Source organism: Capricornis sumatraensis, chromosome 9 (assembly GCF_032405125.1).
Source record: "Capricornis sumatraensis isolate serow.1 chromosome 9, serow.2, whole genome shotgun sequence".
Lineage (NCBI taxonomy): Eukaryota > Metazoa > Chordata > Mammalia > Artiodactyla > Bovidae > Capricornis > Capricornis sumatraensis.
This window is the reverse complement of record NC_091077.1, coordinates 39,066,344-39,092,841: the sequence shown is the minus strand read 5'-3', so window position 1 is coordinate 39,092,841 and position 26,498 is coordinate 39,066,344. Positions and strand designations below refer to the sequence as shown.

The window sequence follows — 26,498 nt, the reverse complement described above, 5'->3', positions numbered from 1 at the left end:
ATGGGGACTTCCTGGTGGCCCAGTGGTTAGAATCCACCTCCCACCACAAGAGATGTGGGTTCAATCCCTGGTAGGAGAGCTAAGATCCTGCATGCCACAGGGCAACTAAGCCCTCACACCTCAACTAGAGACCCTGGGCGCTGCAATAAGACCCGACACAGCCAGAAATAAAATATTTTTTAAATGTTAAAATCGTAAATTTTGTTATGTGTATATGTTACCACAATAAAGAAACTCCAAATATTCTTTAATAAATGCCTTAAGTGGGAATTCCTTGGCAGTCCAGTGGTTAGGACTCAGAGCTTCCACTGCCGGGACCCAAGATCAATCTCTGGTTGGGGAACTAAGATCCCACAAGCTGCACAGTTCAGCCAAAAAAAAAAAAAAAAGCCTTAAGTCTGGGAGAAGAGACGAAGAAATCAGAAATAAGGGGGGTGAAGCAGAGGGCTGAGACTCATGAAGAGGGGACAAAAGGGACAGCAGGAGCCTCCCCTTTCTCCAGCCTGCTCAGGCCACCCAGCTCAGGCTGCAGCCTCCCGCCCTGATTCTAGGGTTCACCAGGGCGAAAAGTTCCAGGAGGGGCTATCTCTCTGTATCCTGCTTTCCAATCCCTTAAGGGCGTTCTCTCACTCCCTAGAGTTGGGAGTCCAGCCTCCGCTTCACTCTTGCTATGTGTTTAAGAACAAGCCGTTTCCCTCTCTGAGCCTCCGTCTCCTGGCCGTGGATAAGGCTCAGGAGACCTCCTACCTCTCTTCCTAAACACTGTAAGATTCTCATAGTGGTTCTATAACTCGGGTTCACTCTGCCTGGATTCCAGCAGGAGTCCCAGAAGTCACGCCCAGGACCTCCTCAGCAAGCCCCAGCAAGTGGCCCTGTGCTCTCCTGCCCTTTCTGCTGCTCCTTCACAGGACTGTGCAGTGGTGTCCTTTCTGCTGCTCGTGAACTTCGCCTGCCTTGAGACCCGAACCATGCTGGGGGCCTGTCTGTCACACGTTCCCAGGGGAAGCTTACGGTGCATCCCATTTTATGCTCGGGGAGGAGGGCCGGGGGTTGGGCGGGGGAGGCAACTCAGGGACTCGGCCTGAGGCTCCAGGTGAAGCCTCCCGAAGCTCAGAGCCCCCTCGGGTGCAGGAGCAGCGGCGGGATCACCAGGGTACACTTCCCGAGGAAGGAAACCACAGCGGTCGGGAGGGCGAGGTCAGTGATTTGGTGATTTGTCCGGAAACCAGAGCTGGGGCAGCACTAGGCAAGGCGAGCACAAACCCAGCTTCCGCTCGGGACTGTCTATGGAACTTCGCTGGGGTGAGGAGCCCACCAGACCCTAGCCAAATTAATTAAGGAACAAATTCCTAATAGACCACCTGGGGGCGGGGCCGCGGGGCAAATAGGAGCCCGGAGTCGGGCTTTGCGATGGGCGGGGCCCACTGCTGGGGCGTGGCTTTGGGCGGAGCCCGGGCGCTCCGCCCAGCGTCGCGGAGGGCCTGCCCGCGAGCGCTATGGCGGCGGATCAGCGAGGGAAGGCCGCGACTCTGGCCATGAGGCGGCGGCTGCTCAGGTACAGAGACAGCAGCGTGGGGGCGGCGCGTACGACGTACGCGCGTCCGGCGTGGAGCCTGCAGGCCTCAGCTCCGCCGGGTCTCGTCCGGCTCCCGAGCCTACGGCCCCTGAGACCCTGCGGCGTTCAGCCTGTGGCAGGCGGTCGCTTCCTGCGCCTCCCTCGCAGCGTCTTATCCACCCTCGCAGCTGCAGCCGGGCGCCGGGAAAGACCTCCCTCAGTGGTGGCCTGCTCTCTGGACCTGGGGCCGGCCAGAGACCCAGTTAGGGGTTGAAAGTCCAGACGAAAGGTGGGGGTGGGGGGAGTCGGCTCACAGGCATCCTTAGAGAAAGTCTACCCTTGACCTGTGTCTGAGGGGCTCTTGGTGGAACGTGGAGCATGAGGCAGCCTTGGGCTAGAGCTTGGGCCTGGCCCCCAGCAGGGCAGCAGGCTTGGCAAGCAAGGACCATTAGGGCCGAGAGCCAGCCCTCTTCACTCTCCCAGCAAAGAGACACTGTCCTAGGGAGTCCGTGGGTCTGGAGCAACCACTTTTTCCAGGACCCAGAGAACTCTGGGCACATTCATTCATATATGTATGAAGCCACATAGTCTTCAAATGACTTAAACAATTTTAGTTTTAGCAACTTCTTAACCCATCCTTCACCTTTCCAGCCACCTGTGGAGTGGGGGAACTGGAGGCAGGGGCACAACACCTTGCCCTTCAAGCTTTTGTCCTTTCCAGAAACTGGGAAGATGTTGGGGGAGGCCTGCGATGGGTGGATTTCATCCTTCAGATCTTCAGACATGGCTGTCCATTTGTTGCCTGTCCCTTACAGCAATTCCTGCAGACTCTTTTTTCCTGAGGATCCTATTAAGATTGTCCGGGGCCAAGGGCAGTACATGTATGATGAACAGGGGGCAGAATACATCGATTGCATCAACAATGTGGCTCACGGTCAGTATCACACTTCAGGATGGGGCAGAAGAGGATGCCAAGACAGAACCTAGTTCAGGGGTAATCTTCAGGTTGCAGAGAGGTGCAGGGAACTCAGGTTCAACTTAGCCAGCATCCATGTGCAGAGGAGACCCAGTCTTTCTATGGAAACTGTGGAAACATCCAAACACTAGCTGTGCTAAAATGCTTCCCTGGTGGCTCAGATGGTAAAAAGCCTGTTTGCAGTGCAGGAAACCCGGGTTCAATCCCTGGGTTGGGAGGATCCCCTGAAAGAGGAAATAGCAACCTACTCCAGTATCCTTGCCTGGGAAATCCAATGGACGGAGGAGCCTGGTGGGCCACAGTCCATGGGGTCACAAAGAGTCAGACATGACTGGGTGACTTAACACCACTAAAGCTGTGCTAAACCAGCAGGAGTCAAAGACCTAAGTCTAGCGGTTCAGTTCCACTTGGAACTGATGGTGAGTTCAGAGAACAGCAGTCAGCCTAGCCATGATCAGCAACCCAACAGGACGCTGGCCAGGCCCTGGCAGTCACAGCAAGGCTTTAGCCCTGGTAGCCATCTCAGGTCCTGGACGAGGAAACTTAAGTAGGAATTCAGTTAACCAGATGAGGCCACCAGAGCTGGTGGAAGGAACGGGAGTCTAGTGACCCAGTAGGGAAATTAGAGGTTAGTAGAGCTGAAAGCAGGGGCTTCAGTTTCAGGCTTCCTGGATTCATATCCCTGTCCTCCACTTACTCCCTCTGTGGTCCTGGGCAAGCTTCAGTCTCTGTTCGGTTTGCTCATTTGCAGAATGGACATGATGATACTAGGTACACACCTCCAGACATTTGGAGGGATTGAGTTAATTCATGTAACTTGCTTTGAGTGTGGCTGACACTTGGCGAGCTGCCAGTCATCTTCATTCTCTGGTTATAATCCTTGGCTATTGGCCCTCATTACCTCCAGCCTCCCTAACTGGTATAAAGTCAAGCAGACACCCCAATGCCATCTTCTTCCCCGAAATCCCACCCCCCCCCCATCTTTGTCAAGAGCAAGGCCTCAAGAAGCTTCTTCTAGATCAGGTTTCTGCTAGAGAACTTTGCCTTCTGCCAGAATCTCAAGGACTCCTTTCTAGGGCTTCCCTTCCAGACTGGCACCTCTGTCTTCAGACTCCCCTCTTTCCTCTGTACCTCTCCCTCCATAACTGCCTCTCCTCTAGTTGGGTTTACAGATTGGGGCTGGGGGAGGCCTGGAGGGATTGGCTGATCGGAGCCAGCCGTATGATAGAGGTGGCCCTCTTGCAGTTGGGCACTGCCACCCTCTCGTGGTCCGAGCAGCACATGAACAGAACCAGGTGCTCAACACCAACAGCCGATACCTGCACGACAACATTGTGGATTACGCGCAGAGGCTGTCAGAGACCCTGCCAGAGAAGCTCTGTGTGTTTTATTTCCTGAATTCTGGGTAAGTGCACTATGGTATGGCCAGCCCCCAGTAAAAAGATGAGGCAGCAATTTGCTCACATGGGCAAAGCATAGTGTAACCAACTGAGTCTGGGGAGAGGCAGCCCTCTGTGCTGGGCACTCACACTTCCCAGCTGCAGGCCCTGCTGCTTCTCTGTCAGATCCAGTTTCCTGTTCTCTTTGTAAGGGGTGCCATTACCTCCCTTGTAGGATTGTTTTTGGGGCTTACCAAGGTAATATGTATCTTTGTTTGCTTTAAGAATATAGGGGCATGGTGCTGGGAGCTACAGCCAAAATCCCAGCTCCATAAGGAACGGAAACATCCAAGATTCTTCAGAAAAAATACAAAATAACGAGGAGTCTTGGTCTAGAGGAAAAGTGCGGAGAATCAGTCCTCTTGCCTGGAAAATCCCATGGATGGAGGAGCCTGGAAGGCTGCAGTCCATGGGGTCGCTGAGGGTCGGACACGACTGAGCAACTTTCACTTTTCACTTTCATGCGTTGGAGAAGGCAATGGCGACCCACTCCAGTGTTCTTGCCTGAAGAATCCCAGGGACAGGGGAGCCTGGTGGGCTACCGTCTATGGGATTGCACAGAGTCGGACACGACTGAAGTGATTTAGCAGCAGCAAAAGCAGTGGGGGGGCTGGCCTCCTCTGAGAGGGTTGGGGAAGACTTCCCTGAAGAAGTAATGTTAGGCTAAGCGCTGACTGGGGGCTACCTGGATGAGGAGGAAGAAAGGTTGCTGCCAACTCCATTTGCAGTATTCTTGTCAAGGTTGGTCATCACATAGAACAGCCTGTGCAAAGGCCCTGTGGCAGGACGAGTATTTGCACAGTTGAACTGAAAGACAGCCATTGAGGGAGGGCAGAGCGTGGGAGAAGACACTGGGGAGGGAGGCAGGGCCCATCACTCAGGGCTTGTTTAGTCAAGTAAGGTACTTGTTTATCCTAAGAGCATTGGGAAGCCATCAGAGAGCTTTAATCAGGTAAGTGATGTCACCAGGGCTGGAGGAGAGCAAGAATGGACACTGTTAGGCACCAGTTTAGTGACTGGGTGACAGGAGATGCTATGCTGGGAGTAGTGATGGCAGGTGAAGGCATGTACACAGAACCAACCCAGTGTGCCCTGGAGAGAAGAGTACAGAGAATAATGAGGCATAGGAGTGCGGAGACCTGGTCTCTTTGCTGCCCTTGTCTTCCTGTGTCTCTCAGTAATATTGATAGTTACCACTCTCTGAAAGTGCTTTCTGGTCTTGCTGCCAGAACATTTCATGCTTCTGGTTTTCTGCCAGCTTCTGGCTGCTACTGTATCTCCTTTGCCGATTCCTCCCCTTCCATTTCTCAGGGCTGATCTTCTCTGAGGCCCTCTCCCTTCCTGATCTCATCCATTCCTGTGTATTTTATATTGTCCACATGCTGCTGACTCCCACATTTGTATCTTAGACCCAGATGTTCCCCTTGTGTTTCTGTCTCAAGGCTTTAACCACCCACTTGACTTTGGAACATGTCTAACATCACCTGTCCAACAGACACAAGAGTTGACTGACTTCACTAACACCTGGCATGGGACTGTGGCATTCGCTCTCCCTGACATTCCCAGGCAGCTGCCCCAGACCTTCCCTAGAAGGCCGGCTGTGCCTCACCACCACCACCCTCTCTCTCCTGGCAAATGACAGAGGAGTGTGCACCTCTGCTCAAGTTAGCAACGCGCCCTCCTTCCAGTCCTGCATTAAGCCGTCACATCTGTCTGCACGTTGGCTCCTAACTCCATCCGACTCTCCATCCACACGGCCACCACCTGCTCTCATCTTTGTGTCCTTCTTATAGTTCTCCTCACTTGCACCTTAATTGCTTTCTACTCCATTCGATACACAGAGAGGCTTCCTCCTCATATGGGAGCTGAATCATGTCCCTTCTCTGATTAAAACTTGACAATGGCTTCATCTGGCACTGAGAAGAAAACCCAGGCTCCTTCTGCAGCCCTACCTATCTTCCTCACTTCCTCTCAGGCTTCTCCTGGACTTTTTTGTCGTCGTGTGGTTTCCCGAGCTCTTTTCCTTCACAGGGTCTTTGTGCGCTGCTCACTCTGCATAGGAACTTTATTCTCAAGACTCTACAGGTATGGCCTTAGTCAGCTTTGGCTGCCATAGTAAAACAGTGCAGACAAGGTGGCTTAAACAGAAATGTGTTGTCTCATAGTTCTGGAAGTCATAATCCAAGATCAAGGTGCTGGCAGGTTTGGTTTCTTTGAGGCCTCTCTCCTTGATTGCAGGTGGCAACCTTCTCGCTGTCTTCACATGGCCTTTTTCCAATCATGCACAATCCTTAATGTCTCTTTGTGTGTCCAAATGTCTTCTTTTAAAGACACCAGTCATATTGGTTTAGGGCCACACAGATGGCCTCATATTAAGTAAATCGCCTCTTGAAAGGCCCTGTCCCCAAGTACAATCACATTCTAAGATATTAGGAGTTAGGGCTTCAACACATGGATTTGGGGGGACATGATTCATGATTCAAGCCCCTAACACCCCTTATCAAAGGTAGAGCCCCTTCTAGTTCTTGACGCCCTATGTCCATTGTAGTGCTTACCAAATGATCGTTCTGTCTTCGTTTTAGGGCTTCCGTGACACATACTAGAACGTAAGTTCCAAGAAGGCCAGGGCCTGCCTGTTTTACTTAATATTTTCGCCCCCAGCTCCTAGCACATTGAAGGCATTTGATACATAATTATTGAATGAATAAGTGAATGACTAACAAATGGTGTCCTAAGAATCTTCTTGCTGCTAGAAGGGTTCCTCCATTCCCCTCCAGGTTTCTCTATAGGAAGCAGTTATCCAGGAGGGAAAGGCCTGAACAGCTGCTCAAGAAGTATTCACCTTTTCTGTCATAGGTCAGAAGCCAACGACCTGGCCCTGAGGCTGGCACGCCAGTACACAGGACACTGGGATGTGGTGGTATTAGATCAGTAAGTGCCATTTCCAGAAGCATGGGCATGCCGCTTATTGGGAATCAGTGAGGCTCTGACTTCAGGTGCCTTGGGAAGGAAAGATGAGAGGCCTGGGCCTGCAGAGGATCACGAGGACCTGGCCACAAAGACACCCCCATGCGGATACCCAGCATCTCTTTCCCCTGGCATTTCTTCCATTATGACAGCTTCTGGGAAGCAGAGAATGCTTTAAAAGGTGGTGAGAATTGGTCCCACATTTAGGTATTAAAACTGTAACTCCCAGTGTATTTAGTATCTGCTGTGTGCAAGACCTAGGCACAGGGTTAGAGCATTATCACATTTAAAATCACAACCACAAGAGAGAAAGAGCACCCTGCCCCAACTTTACAGAGGAGAGAACTGAACCCAAAGATTTTAACAGTTAGCCACCATTACATAGCTAATGAGTGGCCTTGTAGGAAGGCTTGCTGACTCCAAGACCTGTGCTCATTCCTGGCCCCAGGACTTGGGCTGTGTCAGAAAGCTTGGTCTTGCCTGACTTGTTTCCTGAGATGGATGGACAGTGGTCAAGGCCAGGCCAGGAGGTACGAGCCTAAGTCCCCTCTCCTTTTTCCTCCCCAGTGCTTATCACGGTCATCTGAGCTCCCTGATTGACATCAGCCCCTACAAGTTCCGGGACCTGGATGGGCAGAAGGAGTGGGTCCACGTGGTATGCGCTGCTCAAGTGGGCAACAGGTCGGTGCTTGCACCCCAGCCTGGATGACGTGGCGCTGTCCCTCCCCACAGGCACCTCTCCCAGATACCTACCGGGGCCCCTACCGGGAAGACCACCCCAATCCAGCTGTGGCCTACGCCAGTGAGGTGAAACGTGTGGTCAGCAGCGCACAGGAGAAGGGCAGGAAGGTAACCGTATCCATGCAGCTCTGGTCCAGCAAGCTGCAAATGTTGCTTGCCCTGGACTGGATCTTGGGAACCCTGAGAGAAATTGGAACCAGGGCCTGCCCTGTGGGGATCTAGGAACGGGGTTAATTGTTCAATTGAGAGTTTAGGTAGAGATATATCCTGGACATTACTAGAGTCTGGGGTCCAGGCTGGACTGGTGTGGGTGTGAAGGTGGGCCTGTCGGGGGAGAAGCAGGTACTGACTAATTTTAGTAATAGAAGGTAAATAGGCATTAGCCACTCAAGGCAGGGTAGGAGATAGACAAAGCCATCTTCAACAGCCCAGTGGCCTGTGCAGAAACCATGTGACTGCAGAGTCAGGCTGCGCAGGCAGAAAATAAGCCTAGAAAGGCAGGCGGGACCATAGGTCAGAGGACTGCAAGTGCCCTCCTAGCCAAGGGGCTAGAGGCTATAGGGGACCTTTACAGAATTTTAAGAGAGAAGGTAATGGGACCAGGGGATGCACTTGAATGGTGTCCGTCTGACATGGTGCCCTGCAAAGGCCCTGTTGGCCTGAGCAGTAGGGAGACGAGAGATTGTCTTACCTGGAAGAGCAGCAGCCACAGCAACAGTAGAAGGGAGGCAGCTAGCAGTTGGTGTGAAGGCTCTCTAGAAGACTTTGCTGAAACAGTGGCAACTGAACACAGGATATACAGAAAAGACCGGCCAAAAAGGTTGGCAGAATCAGCTGGGAAACTTGGCTTACGCATTTCAGATGCTCTGCACCTACTTGTATTAAATCAAGTAGATTTAATAAGAGATTGCTCTGAAGGTTAGCACGGGTGGGTGACCAGTTTCCCACCCCACTGGTCTTTCTTTATCGCAGCAGTAGCCTCTGAAACAGCTCCAAGGCAGAGCAGAGTTTGGAAGTCATTGCCGTAAGCAAAAGGGTCGGTGATGGGTTTTAAATAGGACAATGATGAGCTCAGTGTCTGGGTTGAGGCATTACCCTGGTGGCCGGTGAAGGATGGACTGGAAGAGATGTCCAGTTAGAAAGCAGCTGCAGGAGGGCAAGGCAGAAACTAGCAGATCTGCCCAGGAGGGGGAAGGAGGGTACAAAGATGTTACAGGGATGAGTCAGAAGCTGTGCCAGCTGATGGGTGAAGAAGGAGGCTGGATCAAGGATGGGGCCAGATTTCTGTCCTAATTAGGAGGAATGGGATTCACCATATCGGGGGAAAGAAGGAACAGGTTTATGGCGGAGAAGTCAGTGAATTTCATCTGGAACACACTAAGTACAGGGGGTCTTACTGCCAGGTGGTAAGAATTGATTTGAGGCCTGAAAAAACTTCATTGCAAATATTCAGATAGGATGTGGAGCCCAAAGTGGGGGCACGGTGATAACAGTAACTCATGTTTGGAGCCAGCACTGAGCCAGCATCAGAGGATGCACCAGCTTGCCGCTCAGCCCCACCACAGCGCCACTCCCTTCTCCACAGATTGCAGCGTTCTTTGCTGAATCTCTGCCCAGTGTGGGAGGGCAGATCATTCCCCCTGCTGGCTACTTCCCAGAAGTGGCAGGGTGAGTAGGTGGGAGAGGCTGTCTGAGGGTGGGGTCTCCTAGCCTTGCTTCCAAATTCCAACCTCAGCCTGGCCTGTTTGCCGGAGTTGTCAAAGTCCCTGAAGAAATAGTGGCTCCCAAAAGGCCAGATACCTGCCTCAGGACCCCACCTTACTTTTGGCAACACCAGGATTCAGAGTCCCAGGACATCTCAGCTCCTGGTTTGCTCCCTCTCACCACAGTCTCCCATCAGCCGTGTGTCCTCTGCCACAGGCACATCCGCAGGGCCGGAGGGGTCTTTGTTGCAGACGAGATTCAAGTGGGCTTTGGCCGAGTAGGCAAGCACTTCTGGGCCTTCCAGCTGCAGGGGGAAGACTTCGTCCCCGACATTGTCACCATGGGCAAGTCCATAGGCAATGGCCACCCTGTAGCCTGCGTGGCCACAACACAAGCTGTGGCAAGGGCATTTGAAGCCACTGGCGTTGAGTACTTCAACACGGTGAGTAAAACCTCCAGACCAGGAAGCACCATGGTAGCTTCTGTACAAACAAAACTCACTGCTGCTGCTGCTGTTGCTGCTAGGTCGCTTCAGTCGTGTCTGACTCTGTGCGACCCCATAGATGGCAGCCCACCAGGCTCCCCCGTCCCTGCGATTCTCCAGGCAAGAAAACTGGAGTGAGTTGCCATTTCCTTCTCCAGTGCATGAAAGTGAAAAGTGAAAGTGAAGTCGTGTCCAACTCTTAGCGACCCCATGGACTGCAGCCTTCCAGGCTCCTCCATCCATGGGATTTTCCAGGCAAGAGTACTGGAGTGGGGTGCCATTGCCTTCTCACTACTACTCACTAATTTTTTGGTAAATATAATTATTTTTTCATCAAATTAATAGATATAACCCATATAAACAAAACCTTTTCAGCTTCCTCACAAATTTGGGGAGTATAAAGGGTTCTAAGACCAAAAGTGTGAGAGCCACTGCATTATCATTCAGTTCTAGTTTTTTCAAATCTTTTTACTAACTTCTGACTTATTACCACTTTTTATTTTGATACTTTTTCTGTAAAATATGGTGAGGTGATCTGGTATTTGATTGTTCTACATGTCCTTAGGAAATTGTGGGTTCTCTAAATGTTGTTTGCCAGACTCTCTGAATATCTCTTGAGTCACACTTGTTAATTATGTTGTTTGAATCTTCTATATTCTTGCTGGATTTTTTTCCTACTTAATCTATTAATAATTAAGGATTATTTAAATACCACACTATGATGAAAAATGATCAACTTTTTCTCATAATACTATTAATTTTTACTTCAGATATTATGAAGCTATTAACTGTGTGTGTATTTCTAAGGGGTGTCATGCCACTTGGCTTGAGGGATCTTAATTCCTCTACCAAGGATTGAACTTGTGCCATTAGCAGTGAGAGCACAGAGCCCTAACCACTGGACTGCCAGGGAATTCCCAGTATATGTGTATTTTTGTTTTTGTATGTTCATTGGGAATTGAATCTTTTTCTTGATTGAGTTATAATTGACATTTGTTTCAGGTGTACAACATAATGATTCAGTACTTGTATGAAAGTAGTGAAAGTGTTAGTCACTGGTGTCTTAACTCTTTGCAACCCCATGGACTGTAGCCCTCCAGGGCTCCTCTGTCCATGGAATTCTCCAGGCAAGAATACTGGAGTGGGTAGCCATTCCCTTCTCCAGGGGATCTTCCCGACCCAGGAATCAAACCGGGGTCTCCTGCATTGCAGACAGATTCTTTACCAGCTGAGCTACCAGGGAAGTCCATTGTACAGGCATTACCACTGTCTTAGTTTTCGTTATTATACATTTTCAATCACCCCCCGAAGCATCCCCTTACCCATTAGCAGTCTCTCCCCATTGCCTTCTCTCTACAAATCCTGGCAATCACTAACTTTCTTTCTGTCTCTGTAGATTTGCCGGTTCTTGACATTTCACATAAGTAGAGTCACACAATATGTGACTGTTTCTGTCTGACTTCTGTCACAAAGCACAGTATTTTCAAGGTCCATCCATTGTCATAGCATGAATCAGTTCTTCATTCCTTTTTTTGAATGAATAATGTTTCATTGTAGGAGCATATCATGTTTCATTTATCTGTTCTTCAGTTAACATTTTAGCTATTTTCCTTCCTTGGTTATTATGAGTAATACTGCAGTTGACCATTCAGTGTGGATGTTTTGGTATGGACATATGTTTTCAATTCTTTGGAGCATATACCTATGAATGAAATTGCTGGGTTACATGGCAACTCTAAGTTTAACTTTCCAAGGAATGACAGACTTTTTCCAAGCAGCTATACCACTTTACATGCAATTTATGAGGGTTCCAATTTTTCCGTATACTCTCCAGCATTTATTTTCTATCTTTTCTCATAGCCATACTAGTGAGTGTGAAGTGGTATCTTAATGTGATTTGCATTTGCCTGATGGCCAGTGCTGTTGAGAATCTTCTTATGTGCTTATCGGCCATACACACACACACACACACACTCCAATGTATATGACATATATATTCCAATATGTTGTTGTTCTTGTTCTGTTGCTAAGTTGTGTCCAACTCTTTGCGACCCCATGGGCTGCAGCGTACCAGGCTCTTCTGTCCTCTACTCTCTCCCAGAGTCTGCTCAAATTCATTTCCATTGAGTTGGTGATGCTACCTAACTGCCTCATTCTCTGCCACCCACTCTTCCTTTAGCCTACTGTCTTTCCCAGCATCAAGTCTTTTCCAGTGAGTAGACTCTTCACATGAGGTGTCTAAAGTATTGGAGCTTCAGTTTCAGCATCAGTCTTCCAATGAGTATTCAGGGTTGATTTCCTTTAGGATTGACTAGTTTGATTTCCTTGCAGTCCAGAGGACTCTCAAGAATCTTCTTCAGCACCACAATTCAGAAGCATCAGTTCCTCAGCACTCAGCCTTCCTTATGGTCCCACCTTTCACATCCATATATGACTACTGGAAAAACCATAGCTTTGACTATGCAGATCTTTGTCAGCCAAGTGATATCTCTGGTTTTTAATAAGCTGTCTAGGTTTGTCATAGCTTTCCTTCCAAGGAGCAAGTATCGTTTAATTTCATGGCTGTGGTCACAGTCTGCAGTGATTTTGGAGCCCAAGAAAATAAATCTGTCAGTGCTTCCATTTTATCCCCTTCCATTGCTGTGAAGTGATGGGACCACATGCCATGATCTTAGTTTTTTAAATGCTGAGTTTCAAGCCATCTTTTTCACTCTCCTTTTTCACCCTCATCAAGAGGTTGTTTAGTTCCTCTTCACTTTCTCTAGAGTGGTATCCTCTTCATATCTGGGGTTGTTGGTATTTCCCCTGGCAGTCTTGATTCCAGCTTGTGATTTATCCAACCCAGCATTTCTCTTGATGTACTCTGCATATAAGTTAAATAAACATGGTGACAATATACAGTCTTGACGTACTCCTTTCCTAATTTTGAACCAGTCTGTTGTTCCATGTCTGGCTTTAACTGTTGCTTCCTGACCTGTATACAGGTTTCTCAGGAGACAAGTAAGGTGCTCTGGTATTCCTGTTTCTTTTAAGAATTTTCCACAGTTTGTTATGATCTACACAGTCAAAAGTTTTAGAGTAGTCAGTGAAGCAGCGGTAGATGTTTTTCTGAAATTCCCTTGCTTTCTCTGTGATCCAACAAATATAGGCAGTTTGATCTCTGGTTCGTCTGCCTCTTTGAAACCCAGCTTATACATCTGGAGGTTATCGGTTCACATACTGCTGAAGCCTAGCCTAAAGGATTCTGAGCATAAGTTTGCTAGCATGTGAAATGAGCACAGTTGTTTAGTAATTTGAACATTCTTTTGCATTGCCTTTCTTTGGGAGTAGAATGAAGAGTGACCTTTTCCAGTCCTGTGGCCACTGCTGAGTTTTCCAAATTTGCTGACATATTGAATGCAGCACTTGAACAACTTTGTCCTTTAGGATTTGAAATAGCTCAGCTGGAGTTCTGTCACCTCCACCAGCTTTTCTCATAGTAATATTCCTAAAGCCCACTTGACTTCACACTCCAGCTTTTGCCCATGAAGCCTTTGCCCAGCTTCATGTCCAGCTCTAGATGAGTGACCACACCATCATGATTATCTGGGCCATCAAGACCTTTTTTGTACAGTTCTGTATATTCTTGCCACCTCTTCTTAATCTTGTCTGCTTCTGTTAGATCCTTACTGTTTCTGTCCTTTGTCATGCCGGTCCTTGCATGAATGTTCCCTTGATGTCTCCAGTTTTCTTGGAGAGATCTCTAGTCTTTCCCATTCTGTTGTTTTCCTCTGTTTCTTTGCATTGTTCACTTAAGAAGGCCGTCTTATCTTTCCTTGCTATTCTCTGCAACTCTACATTCAGTTGGGTGTATCTTTCCCTTTTTCCCTTGCCTTTCACTTCTCTTCTTTCCTCAGCTATGTATAAAGCCTCCTCAGACAACCCCTTTGCCTTCTTGCATTTCTTTTTATTGGAATGGTTTTGGTCACTGCCTCCTATACAGTGTTACAAACCTCCATCCATAGTTCTTCAGGCACTCTGTCTACCAGATCTGATCCCTTGAACCTATTCATTACCTCTACTGTATAATCATAAGGGATTTTTTTTTTTAGGTCATACCTGAATGGCCTAGTGGTTTTCCCTACATTCTTAAACCTGAATTTTGCAATAAGGAGTTGATGATCTGAGCTACAGTTAGCTTCAGGTCTTGTTTTTGCTGACTGTATAGAGCTTCTCCATCTTTGGCTGCAAAGAATATAATCAGTCTGATTTCAGAGACTGAGTCATCTCTTGGTTTGTTCGAAAAGGGCGTTTCCTATGACCAGCATGTTCTTTTGACAAAACGCTGTTAGCCTTTGCCCAGCTTCATTTTGTACTCTAAGGCCAAACTTGCCTGTTATTCCAGGTATCTCTTGACTTCCTACTTTAGCATTCCAATCTCTTATGATAAAAAGGACATCTTTTTTTGGTGTTAGTGCTAGAAGCTGTTGTAGGTCAATTGGTCAACCTCTTTGGCATCAGTGGTTGGGCACAGACTTGGATCACTGTGATGTTGAATGATTTGCCTTGGAAACAAACCAGGATCATTCTCTTGTTTTTGAGATTACACTCAAGTACTGCATTTCAGACTCTCTGGTTGACTATGAGGGCTACTCCATTTCTTCGAAGGGATTCTTGCCTGTAGTAGTAGATATAATGGTCATCCGAATTAAATTTGCCCATTCTCATCCATTTTAGTTCACTGATTCCTGAGATGTCAACATTCATTCTTCCCATCTCCTGCTTGACCATGTGCAGTTTTCCTTGATTCATGGACCTAACATTCCAGGTTCCTATGCAATATCATTCTTTACAGCATCAGACTTTACTTTCACCACCAGAAACATCCACGACTGAGTGTCATTTCCACTTTGGCACAGCTGCTTCACTCTTTCAGGAACTATTAGTAATTGCCCTCTGCTGTTCCCCAGTAGCATATTGGACACCTTCCAGTCGGGGGGCCTCATCTTCCAATGTCATATCTTTTTGCCTTTTCATACTGTTCATGAGGTTCCCATGGCAAGAATACTGGAGTGGGTTGCCATTTTCTCCTCCAGTGGACCACGTTGTGTCGGAACTGTTTACTGTGACCCGTCTGTCTTGGGTGGCCTTACAAGGTGTGGGGCCATAGCTTTTTTGAGTTACACAAGCCCCTTTACCATGACAAGGATGTGATTCTTGAAGGAGATTCCAGTATATATGACATATGTATTTGAAATAATATATCCTTTGCACATTTTTAAATTGGGTTACTTGTCTTTTCCTTTTTTTGCTGAGTTTAATATTTCTTTATATATCCTAAATACTAGTTTTTTTATGTTCTTATCAAACATAAAATTTTCTCCCTTTGAGTTGTCTTCTTTTGAAGCACAAAAGTTTTTAATTTTGATGAAGTCCAGTTTATTTTTTCTCTGGTTGCTTGTACTTTGGAGTCATAGCTAACAAACCATTACCTAATCAAAGATCAGGAGGATTTACACCTGTATTTTCCTCTAAGAATTCTTTAGTTTTAGTTCTTATAGTTAGGTCTTCGATCCACTTTGAGCTAATTTTCAGATGGTATGAGCTGGAGTTACTCGACTTGGCATCCAGTTGTCCCAATACTTTTTTGCTGAAAAGACTATTCTTTGTTATATTTTACCCCATTAAGTGGTCTTAGCACCCTTGTCAGGAATCAATCAATCGTAGCCATATGGATTTAATGGTTTCTTTATAAACTTTCAGCTGTGTTCTATTGATCTGTATATCTACCCTCTTGCCAGTTCCACATAGTCTAGACTACTATACTTTGTAGTATGTTTTAAAATCAAGAACTGTTAGTCCTCCAGTCTTTGTTCTTCTTTTTGAAGATTGTTTTGTCTGTTCTGGGTCCCTTGCATTTCACTGTGAATTTTCAGAATCAGCCTGTCAATTTCCATCTAAAAAGCGGCTTGGAGTTTGATAAATGATTGCATTGAAGCTGTAGATCAATTTGGAGAGTATTGCCGTCTTAGCAGTATTAAGTCTTCTAATCTATAAACATATCTATCCATTTATGTAGGTCTTTTGATTTTTTTCAGTGATGTTCATAATTTTCTTCATAAAATGATGAAAAAAAATTTGGGGCTGCACTACACAGCATGCAGGATCTTAGTTCCCTGACCTGATATCAAACCCGCACCCCCTGTAGTGGAAGCATGGCATCTTAACCACTGGACTGGAGGGAACTCCCTGTAAAAGTCTTGAACTACTTGTATTAAATTTACTCCTAAGTATTATTTTTTATGGCTTTATAAACGGAATTGTTTTCTTCATCTTACTTTAAGATTCTTCATTTATGGTATATAGAAATGTAGATGATTTTTGGATATCAATCTTGTATCATGCAACCTTACTGAGTGCATTTATTAGCTCTAATAGTTTTTTACAGATTCTTGAGAATTTTCTATGTACAAAGTCATGTCATCTATGAATAGAAATAGTTTACTTGTACCTTTCTATTCTGAATGCCTTTAATTTCTTTTTCTTGCCTAACTGCCTGAGAATCTCCAGTATAATGTTGACTAGAAATAGCAAAGGTAGACATCTTGTCTTGTTCCTAATCTTAGGGAAATAACGTTCAGTCTTTCACCATCGGGTATATCAGCTGTGAGTTTTTCATAGAAGCATTTTATCAGGTTGAAGAAGTTCCTTTTTTCCCTAATTTGTTGAGAGCTTTTATAATGAAAGGCTGTTTGGGGTTTGGGGGGCTGTATTGGGTCTTAGTTGTGATCCACAGGCTTTCCTAGGGTGCACGCTTTTCTGTAGGTGTAGAGTACAGGCTCCAGAGCATACAGGCTCAGTAGTTGTGACACACACGCTTAGCTGCCCCGCAGATCTAGTGTGAGATCTTAGTTCCCCAACCAGGAATCAAACCCATGCCCCCTGTTTTGGATGGCAAATTCTTAACCCCTGGACCACCAGGGAAATCTGGAAAGGCTGTTGGGTTTTGTCAAATTCTCTTTCTTCATTTATTGTAATGATTGTTTGATTTTTTTTGTCCTTCATCCTATTAATATGGTTAATATTTACATTCCTGAGATTAAGTCCACATGATCATGGTGTATAATCCTTTTTATATGTTGCCAGATTCAATTTGTTATTATATTTTTAGAGGATTTTACATCTAGTTCTTAAGAGATATTGATCTATAGTTTTCTTGGGATATCTTTGTCTGGTTATGGTATCAGAGTAACACTGGTTTCAAAAAATGAGGCAGGAAGTGGTCATGCCTCTTGTGTCTTCTGGAAGACTTTCTGAAAGATTGGTGGTAATTCTTTAAACATTTTGGTAGAATTCACCAGTTGCTTTGTGGGATTTTTTTTTTATTACTGATTAGTTGCTTTTACTAGCTTCAGGTCTATTCAGATTTTCTATTTCTTCTCAAAGCAGTGTTAATACTTTTTATCTTTCTGGGAATTTGTCTATTTCATCGAAGTTATCTAGCTTGTTGACATATGTTCATATTATTCCCTATAGGAACTCCTTTTTACTTGTATAAGATTGGCAGTGATATATCCTCTTTCATTCCTGATCTTCATAATTTGACTCATTTTTATCTTTGTCAGTCTAACTGATGTCTGTCAATTTTGTTGATTTTCTCAAGGAATCAGTTTTTGGTTTTGTTGATTTTTTTTTCTGTTGTTTTTCTATATTTCTGTTTATTTCCACTATATAGTCTTTATGATTTTCTTTCTTTTTGCTTTGGGTTTAGTTTGCTCTTCTCTTTTATACTTTCTTAAAGTGAACATCAGAGAAGGCAATGGCACCCCACTCCAATACTCTTGCCTGGAAAATCCCATGGACGGAGGAGCCTGGAAGGCTGCAGTCCATGGGGTCATTCATTCGAGTTTTTTTTAACAAAAGTATTTACAGATACCAAGTTTTCTGTAAGCAGTACTTTTATTGCATCCCATGAGTTTAGGTATGTTGTGCTTTTTTCCTTTATCTCTAAATATGTCCTAATCTTCCTTATGACTTCTTTGACCCATTGTTTCAGTTAATTTCTACATATTTTTTAGTTTTTCTTTGTTCTTTGTTTCTAGTTTTATTCTGCTGTGGTGAGAAAAGATACATTCTAGGATTTCAGACTTTTAAAAGATATCAACACTTGTTTTATGGTCTAATATATATAGTCTATCATGGAGAATGTTCCATGTGCACTTGAGAAGAGTATTTATGCTGCTTTTTTGAAGTGGAGTGTTCTGTATATATCTGTTAAATCTAATTGGCTTATAGTGTTGTTCAGGCTTATTTCCTGGTTGATCTTCTGTCTAGTTTATTATTGAAAATGAGAGATTGAACTCCCAACCATTTTTGTTGAGTTCTATATTTCTCCTTTCAGTTCAGTTTTTGTTTTATGTATTTGGGGGCTCTAATTTTTTTAATATAAATTTATTTATTTTAATTGGATGGGGGCTCTATTGTTAAATACGTAACTCTTTTATCATTATAAAATGTTTTTCTATGTTGCTAATAGCAGTTTTAATCTTGCAAGTCTTTTATGTCGAATATTACAATAGCCACCCCAGCTCTCTTGGTTTCTGCTTGCATGGCATATATTTACTCTCTCACTTTCAACCTACTTGTGGGATTTGAGTTACTGTCTGATGTCCTTTCACTGAAGAAATACTGTTAGTATTTCATGTAAAGTAGATCTGCTGCTGACAAATTTTTTCAGTTTTTTGATTATCTAGAATTATCTTAGTTTCTCCTTTATCTTTTTTGAAAATTTTTCCCCCACACCATGCGGCTTGCAGGATGTAGGCTGTTAGTTTCCCTATAGGGATTGAACTCAGGCCCTTGGCAGTGAGAACGTGGACTCCTAACCATGGGACCCCCAGGGAATTCCCATCTCCTTTATATTTGATGGATACTTTTACTTTATATAGAATTCTGGACTGACAGTATTTTTCTTTCATCACTTTGAATAGGTCATCCCACTGTCTTCTGGCTTTTAGGGTTTCCGAAAGGTTTCCCTGGTAGCTCAGTGGTAAAGAATCTGCTTGCCAATGCAGGAGACCCAAGTTTGATCCCTGGGTTGAGATCCCCTGGAGAAGAAAATGGCAACCCACTCTAGTATTGTTGCCTGAGAAACCCCATGGACAGAGGAACCTGATGGGCTACAGTCCATGGAGTCACAAAACAGTCGGACATGACTTTGCGACTAGAAACAACAATGGTGAGGAATCAGCTATTAATCTTGTTGAGGATCTCTTGTACGAGATGAGTTGCTTCTCGATAATTTCAATATTCTTTTTTTTTTTGAGGTATAATTAACATACAACATCATATTAGTTTCAGGTGTACCATATGATTCAACATCTGTGTATGTTGCAAGATGGTAACCACAGTAAGTCTACTTTGGCATCCCTCACCAAAAAGGTAGTGTTTTTTCCTTGTAATGAGAACTTCTAAGGTCTGTTCTCTTAGCAGCTTTCAAGTATACAGTACAGTATTACTTGTCTGCCTGCCTGTTTGCTTGTTTTGGCCACACCACGGGCATGTGTGATCTTAGTTCCCCAACCAAGGATCAAACCTGTGCCCCTTGAAGTGCAAGTACAGAGTCTTAACCACTGGACTGCCAGGAAAGTCCCCAGTATTGTTAACTATAGTCACCATGCTGTACAGTACATGCCTGTGATTTATGTATTCTATAACCCATTTCACCCACCCTCTTTGTTTTTGCCTTTCAATAGTTTGGTTATGTTGTGTCTAGGTATGGAGTATTCTACTTGGAGTTCATTGAGTTCCTTGGATGTTTAAATAGTTGTTGGGGTTCGGTTTGGTTTTTTTTTGGTCAAATTTAGTAAGTTTTTTACCATTGTTTCTTCAAATATTCTTTTTGCTCCTTTCTCCCTCTCCTCTCCTGGAATTCTCCTTTGCATATGTTGGAATGTTTGGTCCCACATCTCTCTGAGGCTCTGTTCATTTTTTTGTCATTTTTTCTTTCTGATTTTCAGACCTGACATATCTTCAAGTTTACTGATTCTTTCATCTGCCTGATCACATCTGCTGTTGACCTCTTAGTGAATTTTTCATTTCAGTTACTATGCTTTGCTATTGAGTTTTTTTTATAAATTCAGTTTCTTTATTGATATTCCAAATTTGGCAGGACACTATATTCACTTAGCTTTTTAGTTCTTTAGATACTATTTCTTCTAGTGTTTAAGCATATTTATAACATCTGATTTAAAGTCTTTGTGTAAAAAAAGAAAAAGTCTTTGTCTAATGAGGCCATCATTGAGCTTCCTCTAGAACAGTTTCTATTGATTCTACCTGCCCCACCACTACCACTGCTCCATATATGGACCATGCTTTCATGATTCACAATTTTCTGTTGAAAATTAGATATTTAAAATAATATAATGTAGGAAATCATTTTTCTTCCTCATGGTTTGTTGTTTGTATATTGCCTTTTCTGAACTAGTTCTGTAAAGTCTGTGTTGTCATGCGTGACCACTATAGTCTCTGGTTAGATTTGTGATCATCTAATGACTAGACATCTTACATTCCTGAAACCAAGAGCTGTGTCAGTCTTTGACAAGGGGCCCTATGTGTGTGTTGGCACATGCCTTCAACACTCAGCCAAGCAGTTGACAGCTCTGCCTTAGCCTTCATTTCCTTCTTCTGTGAACCCTCAAGTTAGCTGGTGGTAAGAGCTTAGAGCTTTTCCAGGCTTCCTGAACATGCACATAGCATGGGGTATGAACATAGCCCTACACATCTGCATGGCCTTTTAAATGCCCAGGACTATGGGCATTTAGGAAAAAGCCCAGGGCTTTTTTCATTTTCCTTCTATTGTTCCCCTGTGGTGATCTTGGGGAAAAGACCTATCTGCTATGCTAGTTCAGCATGTTGGCCAGGCCACAACTGTAAACCAAAGATGCTGTGGGTAGGGACTTCGCTGGCAGTCCGGTGGTTAAGACTTCACCTTCCAATTCATGGGTTTGATCTCTGGTCAGGGAGCTAAGATCCCTCATGCTTCTAGGCCAGAAAACCAAAACATAAAACAGAAGTAATACTGTAACAAATTCAATAAAGACTTTAAAATTGTCCACATCAAGAAAAAAAAAAAAAAACTGACACTATGAGTGGAACATACCACCTTGTAATGAGTTCACAGTTGGCAATAATATACAGTTAGTAACCTCAATTCATCCTGTGTCCATTCCACATATAATTTGTTGTGACATTATCAGAAAGCTGCCTCATAGCAGAATCACCTAGGAAGGTTTTTATGATCTCAGGTATGAGATTCTGCACCCAGATTTCCAAGATGGTCTACAGGATACCACTACATACCCATTAGAATAGCTGCAATTAAAAATGCCACAATTCCAAATGTTTTTGAGGATGTGGAGTTCCTGGGATTTCATAGACTAATGGTACAAGTGTAATATGGTACACAACCACTTTGGAAAACAGTTTCACATTTTTTATAAAGTTAAATGTACATTTATCAAGCAGTCTAGCAGTTCTGTTCCTAGGTATTTACCTAAGAGAAATGAAACCATATGTTAACAAAAAGACTTTATTATAAATTGATGTTTTATTCATAAATAGACAGAAATCAAAATAAGCCGAGTCTATCAGTAGGAATTTGGATAAACAAATTGTAGTATGTCTATACAATGGAATACTATACAGCCATAAAATGAACAAACTACCAATACACATATTAAGTTTTTAAAAACATTGAGCAAAAGCTAAGCACAAAAGTGTTCATATTTTGTGATTCTATTCATATAACATTCCAGAAAAGGCAAAACTGGCGAGAAAGCAGGTCAGTGGTTACCTGGGCCAGTAGTGGAGAGGGGCAAAAGGAAGCTTGGGGAATGGTAGAAATGTTTTATATCTTCATGGTAGTGGAGTTTCTACAAGTATATACATTTGTTATATGAGGCAGACACAACTGAGCAACTAAGCATAGATTTGTCAAGTCACACTGAACTATATACACTTAAAATATATGCAGTTTATTGTATGTATGTTGCTTCAGTCGTGTCCGACTCTTTGCGACCCCATGGACTATAGCCCGCCGGGCCCTTCTGTTCATGGAATTCTCCAGGCAAGAATACTGGAGTGCATTGCCAGGCCCTCCTCCAGGGGATCTCCCTAACCCAGGGCTCTTATGTCTCCTGCATTGGCAGGTGGGTCCTTTACCACTAGCACCACCTGGGTATGTATACTATACCTCAGTAAAGGTTTTAAGATACACTTAAAACAAAAAAAGATGGTCTGTAGGAGGTCTCCTAGCCAGATAGGCTAGGTTTAAGTCAGACATAACATATTTTTATGTGAAGTCTCTTCTTTTAAGACATTAATACCTAATTCAAAACCTTTAATTATGCCACACAAGCCAAACAAAATGAATCCTCAGGCTCCATTTGGCTCACAGGCAGCCAGCTTGTGATCTGTGCCCTAAAATCTACCTGGAGCTCAGCCGGTAAAGCTGTGAGCTAAAACTACAGAGTGACTTTTCCTGGGTGTGGCTCTGGCATGTTGCTCTTGATTCTCCTTGGAAGAGGTGATGGGTAGTACAATGAAGTGGGCCTGGGTCCAGTCCATGAGATGGGACCCGGAAGCCTTCTGACGAAAACCAGTTCTTTGAGAATGCCCAGAACACCCTCTCTTCTGATTTTTGCATCTTCCTGGGGAACCTACTGCATCCCTGGCTTTCTTACTGGATCCCTGCTAATGCATCTCCATTAGTACCTGGAAAGGCGGGGACGACCCATGGGGGCCTCAAGAGAACCCCATCTGCTGCCCAGAACACTTGAGTCATTGGTTCATGCCTGTCCTCATCTGCCTTTGGAATGTGTGTGGCAGTTCTGCTGCCCCTCACGCTCCCTGGGGCATGGCCCACTCTGCTGGGCACCTGAACTGCCCTTTGTCCCCTGGCTTAGTTTGGGGGCAGCCCAGTGTCCTGTGCTGTGGGGCTGGCGGTCCTGGATGTCTTGGAGAAGGAGCAGCTGCAGGCTCACGCAGCCTGTGTGGGCAGCTTCCTGATGGAGCTCCTTGGACAGCAGAAAGCCAAACATCCCATTCTTGGAGACATCAGGTGAGGCTAAAAACAGCAGTCATTATCTGCCAGGGGCCTGGTATGGTTCCTTCATTCACCCTGTCACCCCACCTGGGATGGTGGCGACTTTTATCGAGGAGAAACTGAAGCACCTATAGGTGCTCTTGCCCAAGATGGCACCTGGCGGGAGGTGGGGTGGTAAAGCCAGAATCAGACTTTACTCTGTCTACACTGAGGGTTCCTCCCTATCATTTAGTTCCTGGTACTGACCACCCTCTGAGGGTTCCTACAACTCTCAGCCTCCCTGGAAGGTAGAGGTGTGAGCCCTGGTCAGCTTTCTGACAGGGGCTTGGCCGAGACCCAGACAGCGGATGAAAGCAAGGCCCTCGGTCCCTCAAGCCTTGTCTCCTGAGATGTCACCTTCTGCTCCAGGGGTGTTGGGCTCTTCATTGGTGTGGATCTGATCAAAGATGAGGCCACAAGAATGCCAGCAACCGAAGAGGCTGACTACGTGGTGTCCAGGTATTTTTTCCTTGAAACAAGTTGCCTTTGTAGTGTTTACTGCTCTGACTGGGAAAGAGCTCCCCCCTTGCCTCTTTTTGACCCACGCCCCCAGACATGCTGGGCCCACAGAGTGCAGGCCATTCCCAGCCTGAGCAGCCACTTCGACCAAGACAATACCAAAGCTGCTGGAGCTCTCAGACCCAGGCAGCCACAAGCCTGCATTTCACAGCCCCAGGCTGCCTGAGAGAAGCAGCTTCTCCAGAGCCACAGCTGGGACTGTGGCAGAAGCAGACTCCCTATTGCTAGAGGTTTTCAGATGGACTCCTGCTCCTGCTCCTCATCTCGGCGGGGAGTGTCTGAGGACTCGGCATCTCAAGACTCAGAAGCCCTCACCCCCGACCCTGGCTTGCATGTTCACTTGAGCCCCAGGACCCTTCCCCTTCTTGTTCAGTTATTCCCTTTTTTCTTCCATTCTTTACTCCTACCCACTTCCCCCACCTTGGAAAACCCATCTAGTGTTTGATGTGCATTCTTATTCAAGTTGTAAAATGTGCATCCATTCTGTTTTGAATTCATACAAACTATATTGATGTAAAAATCTCTCCACATGGATTTGGAGGCTGACCCCTCCTGCATGGCCACCCAACCCTTGCCTTTCTGCTGAAGCACATCCACCAGCTTGCCCACCAATTCTCTCAGGGAGCCTCAGGACTCGAATTCAGAATGATCTCTGGGAAAGAGGGAGCCAGCTCTTCAGCCAGGCCTGACTGCCTCCACCTTACAAGCACCCCTCTCTGCACCCCACCCCCCAGCCCCGTGTAGTTTCTCCAGTTGAGTGAAAGCAGTGCCAGTGTTTCACTGGCAGTCACCCTGCTAGGAGGAGCCAGAGCTGGATTTGAAGTCAGAACCTGGGCTTTCTAGCATGGCTGCTGTCAGTGCCAGGAAGACCGGGATGGGATAAGGGAGCCAGAGGCAGGCTGAGGACACTGTTCCTGATAAGACTTACATAAAAGTAATACACTTTAAAAATGAGAGCAGCGGGTCAGAGAATGTAGATAGTCACATCAGACCCCTTCTCTGAGAGGCCAAAATACCTTCCTGGGTTAAAAGTATAAATGTGGACTATTAAAAGTTACTACTAGGTACCAATGATAATGCTGAAGAGAGTAAATCATCTTCCAAAAAGAACTGGAAATTAAAACTGGATAGTCCAGCCTGGGGTTACAAGATAGTCTGAGGGCAGGGTAGAGAAGGGGGTGGCAGGAGTTACTGAAGCTAGGTTACATGAATTCACTGCACTATTTGTGAATGCTGGACCCTTCCTATGACAAAAAGTAAACCACGCATGACATAAACCATACATCAAAATGGAAAAAGCAGGGCATCTTGATATCCACGTTGTAGCCCCACGGCCATTCTGTTTGGCTTACACTGGGCCTCTAGGGATGGATGAAGCAAGACCCCTGCTCTGGGGGCAGAGGTGGGGGGGTGGCAGCAGCCTCAGGGCACCTCAGATGGGAGTGCTGTGCTTGTCTTTGATGCTAGGCCACAGAGTTGGGCAGGAATCTGGGTGGGGGTTGGCCAGTGCTGTTATTTTGGTGGGAACTGGCTTATGGTGGGTTCTGAGAGCAGTATGGCTGCCAACACCAGGCTGCGAAGTCTGGAAGATCTGTATGAAGTGCCCTTGGCCGGTGGGCAGCAGGATCTGCTGTGTCCTACCTTCACAGGCTTAAGGAGAACTACATTTTGTTGAGCACCGATGGGCCTGGGAGGAATGTACTAAAGTTTAAGCCCCCGATGTGTTTCAGCTTGGACAACGCACGACACGTGGTAGCAAAGCTAGATGCCATCCTGACAGGTGAGCCTGGAGCCACAACCTCCCAGTATGCCCAGGGACAGGGGTCTAACAGCTGAGCCAGGTGTCCTCTGAGCAGTGCAAGGAGTGGGGAGGCCTATTCCTGCCTGTGCCCCCAAAACTCGGAGCCCTGGGCAGGCACCAGTGTGGCATGCAGGACAAGGGAAAGCAGGGCTGGGCCCAACTGTCAGAACCACAGTGGGAGATTTCCATTTTATCTTATAGCTTCTTATACCCTCATAGCTTCCCTGAGACAGGTGGCAGCAGCTTTGTTTTTCAGTTGCTAAGTGGCTAAAATGAGATGCGCTCAGGACGGATTCAACGCGAAACCCCTTACCACATTGGTCTCCCGTCGACTCTCCTACAGCTCAGGGGCAACCACCCCACCATCCCCAACCAGATTACTTTCTACTGTACTGCCCCCAGTTCTCCCTAGTAGAGACATTTGGAAGTGCAACAGGACCTGCTGGGAGAAGGGAATGTATTTTTGAAGGTGGACCATTCTGAGTGGTCCTGTGGTATTTTTCAGACATGGAAGAGAAAGTGAGAAGTTGTGAGACCCTAAGGCTCCACTCCTGAGGCAGCCCTGCTGAGAGGTTATCTTTCTCTAGGTAAGTGGCCTTGCTTCTTGTTCCCAGAAGACTCAGAGCTGGCTTCCTTACCATCCATCAGCAGCTCCTGTATTTGTTCCAAGTGGTGCATCTTTCCCACAGGTTAATTTCAACACTGGGAGGCTCTAGGTGCCTTGAGCTCCACATCTCTCACCCCTGAAAAAGCTATTTCCTTCCCCAGCCAGTTCCTCTATAAGATACAGAACTTTTGCGAGGCTATATCCACCCAGGCCCCAGACAAGGGCTGCATCTTAAAACCAGCTATCTTAGATCTGTCACTAGACTTGGCACTCCAGCCAAGCCAGCAAATACCACTGCCATATGGAGCCGTTACATGACAACCAGGAGGGACACTGTTGCCCAGATCCAGCTGGTCCTTTGTGTATCCCCTCTCGTCTTTAGGTTTCACAACTTCGCTGGGATAGAATCCCGTTTTCAATGGCAAGTCAACACAGGTGTTCCAGGGTGCTCCAGACTCCAACTGGCCTGGGCCAGCATCCCCATTCAAGGTGGTAACCCTCACTGTACTGTCTTCACCTCCTTGAACAACTGCCTCAAACCTCTGCCGCTCCACTTTCTTTAAAGCTGCGCAAGTCCTATGC

At 45.9% G+C, this 26,498-nt stretch overlaps 1 protein-coding gene across 5 annotated transcripts; it reads left to right on the top strand.

Annotated features, from left to right (window-relative positions):
* Positions 1 to 1,489: 1,489 nt before the first annotated feature.
* Positions 1,490 to 26,471, top strand: PHYKPL (5-phosphohydroxy-L-lysine phospho-lyase). 5 transcript variants are annotated; one of them, XM_068979300.1, is made up of 13 exons: positions 1,490 to 1,555; positions 2,371 to 2,489; positions 3,777 to 3,936; positions 6,827 to 6,901; positions 7,505 to 7,592; positions 7,670 to 7,786; positions 9,264 to 9,346; positions 9,599 to 9,824; positions 22,811 to 22,965; positions 23,359 to 23,448; positions 25,239 to 25,288; positions 25,815 to 25,896; positions 26,299 to 26,471. In XM_068979300.1, the coding sequence occupies exons 1-12, from the start codon at positions 1,497 to 1,499 to the stop codon at positions 25,862 to 25,864; spliced, it is 1,272 nt and encodes a 423-aa protein (XP_068835401.1). In that variant the 5' UTR covers positions 1,490 to 1,496; the 3' UTR covers positions 25,865 to 25,896; positions 26,299 to 26,471. The 5 variants fall into 5 exon arrangements, 4 of the variants coding, with proteins under 4 accessions (XP_068835401.1, XP_068835397.1, XP_068835400.1 ...); XM_068979296.1 differs by having other exon boundaries at positions 25,158 to 25,288; XM_068979299.1 differs by lacking the exons at positions 25,815 to 25,896; positions 26,299 to 26,471 and having other exon boundaries at positions 25,239 to 25,588.
* The last annotated feature ends 27 nt before the right edge of the window (positions 26,472 to 26,498 follow it).

What these genes read in the sequence shown, in the direction of transcription:
- PHYKPL (XM_068979295.1), top strand. Translation starts at nt 1,497, where the DNA reads ATGGCGGCGGATCAGCGAGGGAAGGCCGCGACTCTGGCCATGAGGCGG. An exon ending in TTTTATTTCCTGAATTCTGG is followed by an intron (nt 3,937 to 6,826) that starts GTAAGTGCACTA and finishes TTTCTGTCATAG; the next exon opens with GTCAGAAGCCAACGACCTGG. An exon ending in CCCATTCTTGGAGACATCAG is followed by an intron (nt 22,966 to 23,358) that starts GTGAGGCTAAAA and finishes CTTCTGCTCCAG; the next exon opens with GGGTGTTGGGCTCTTCATTG.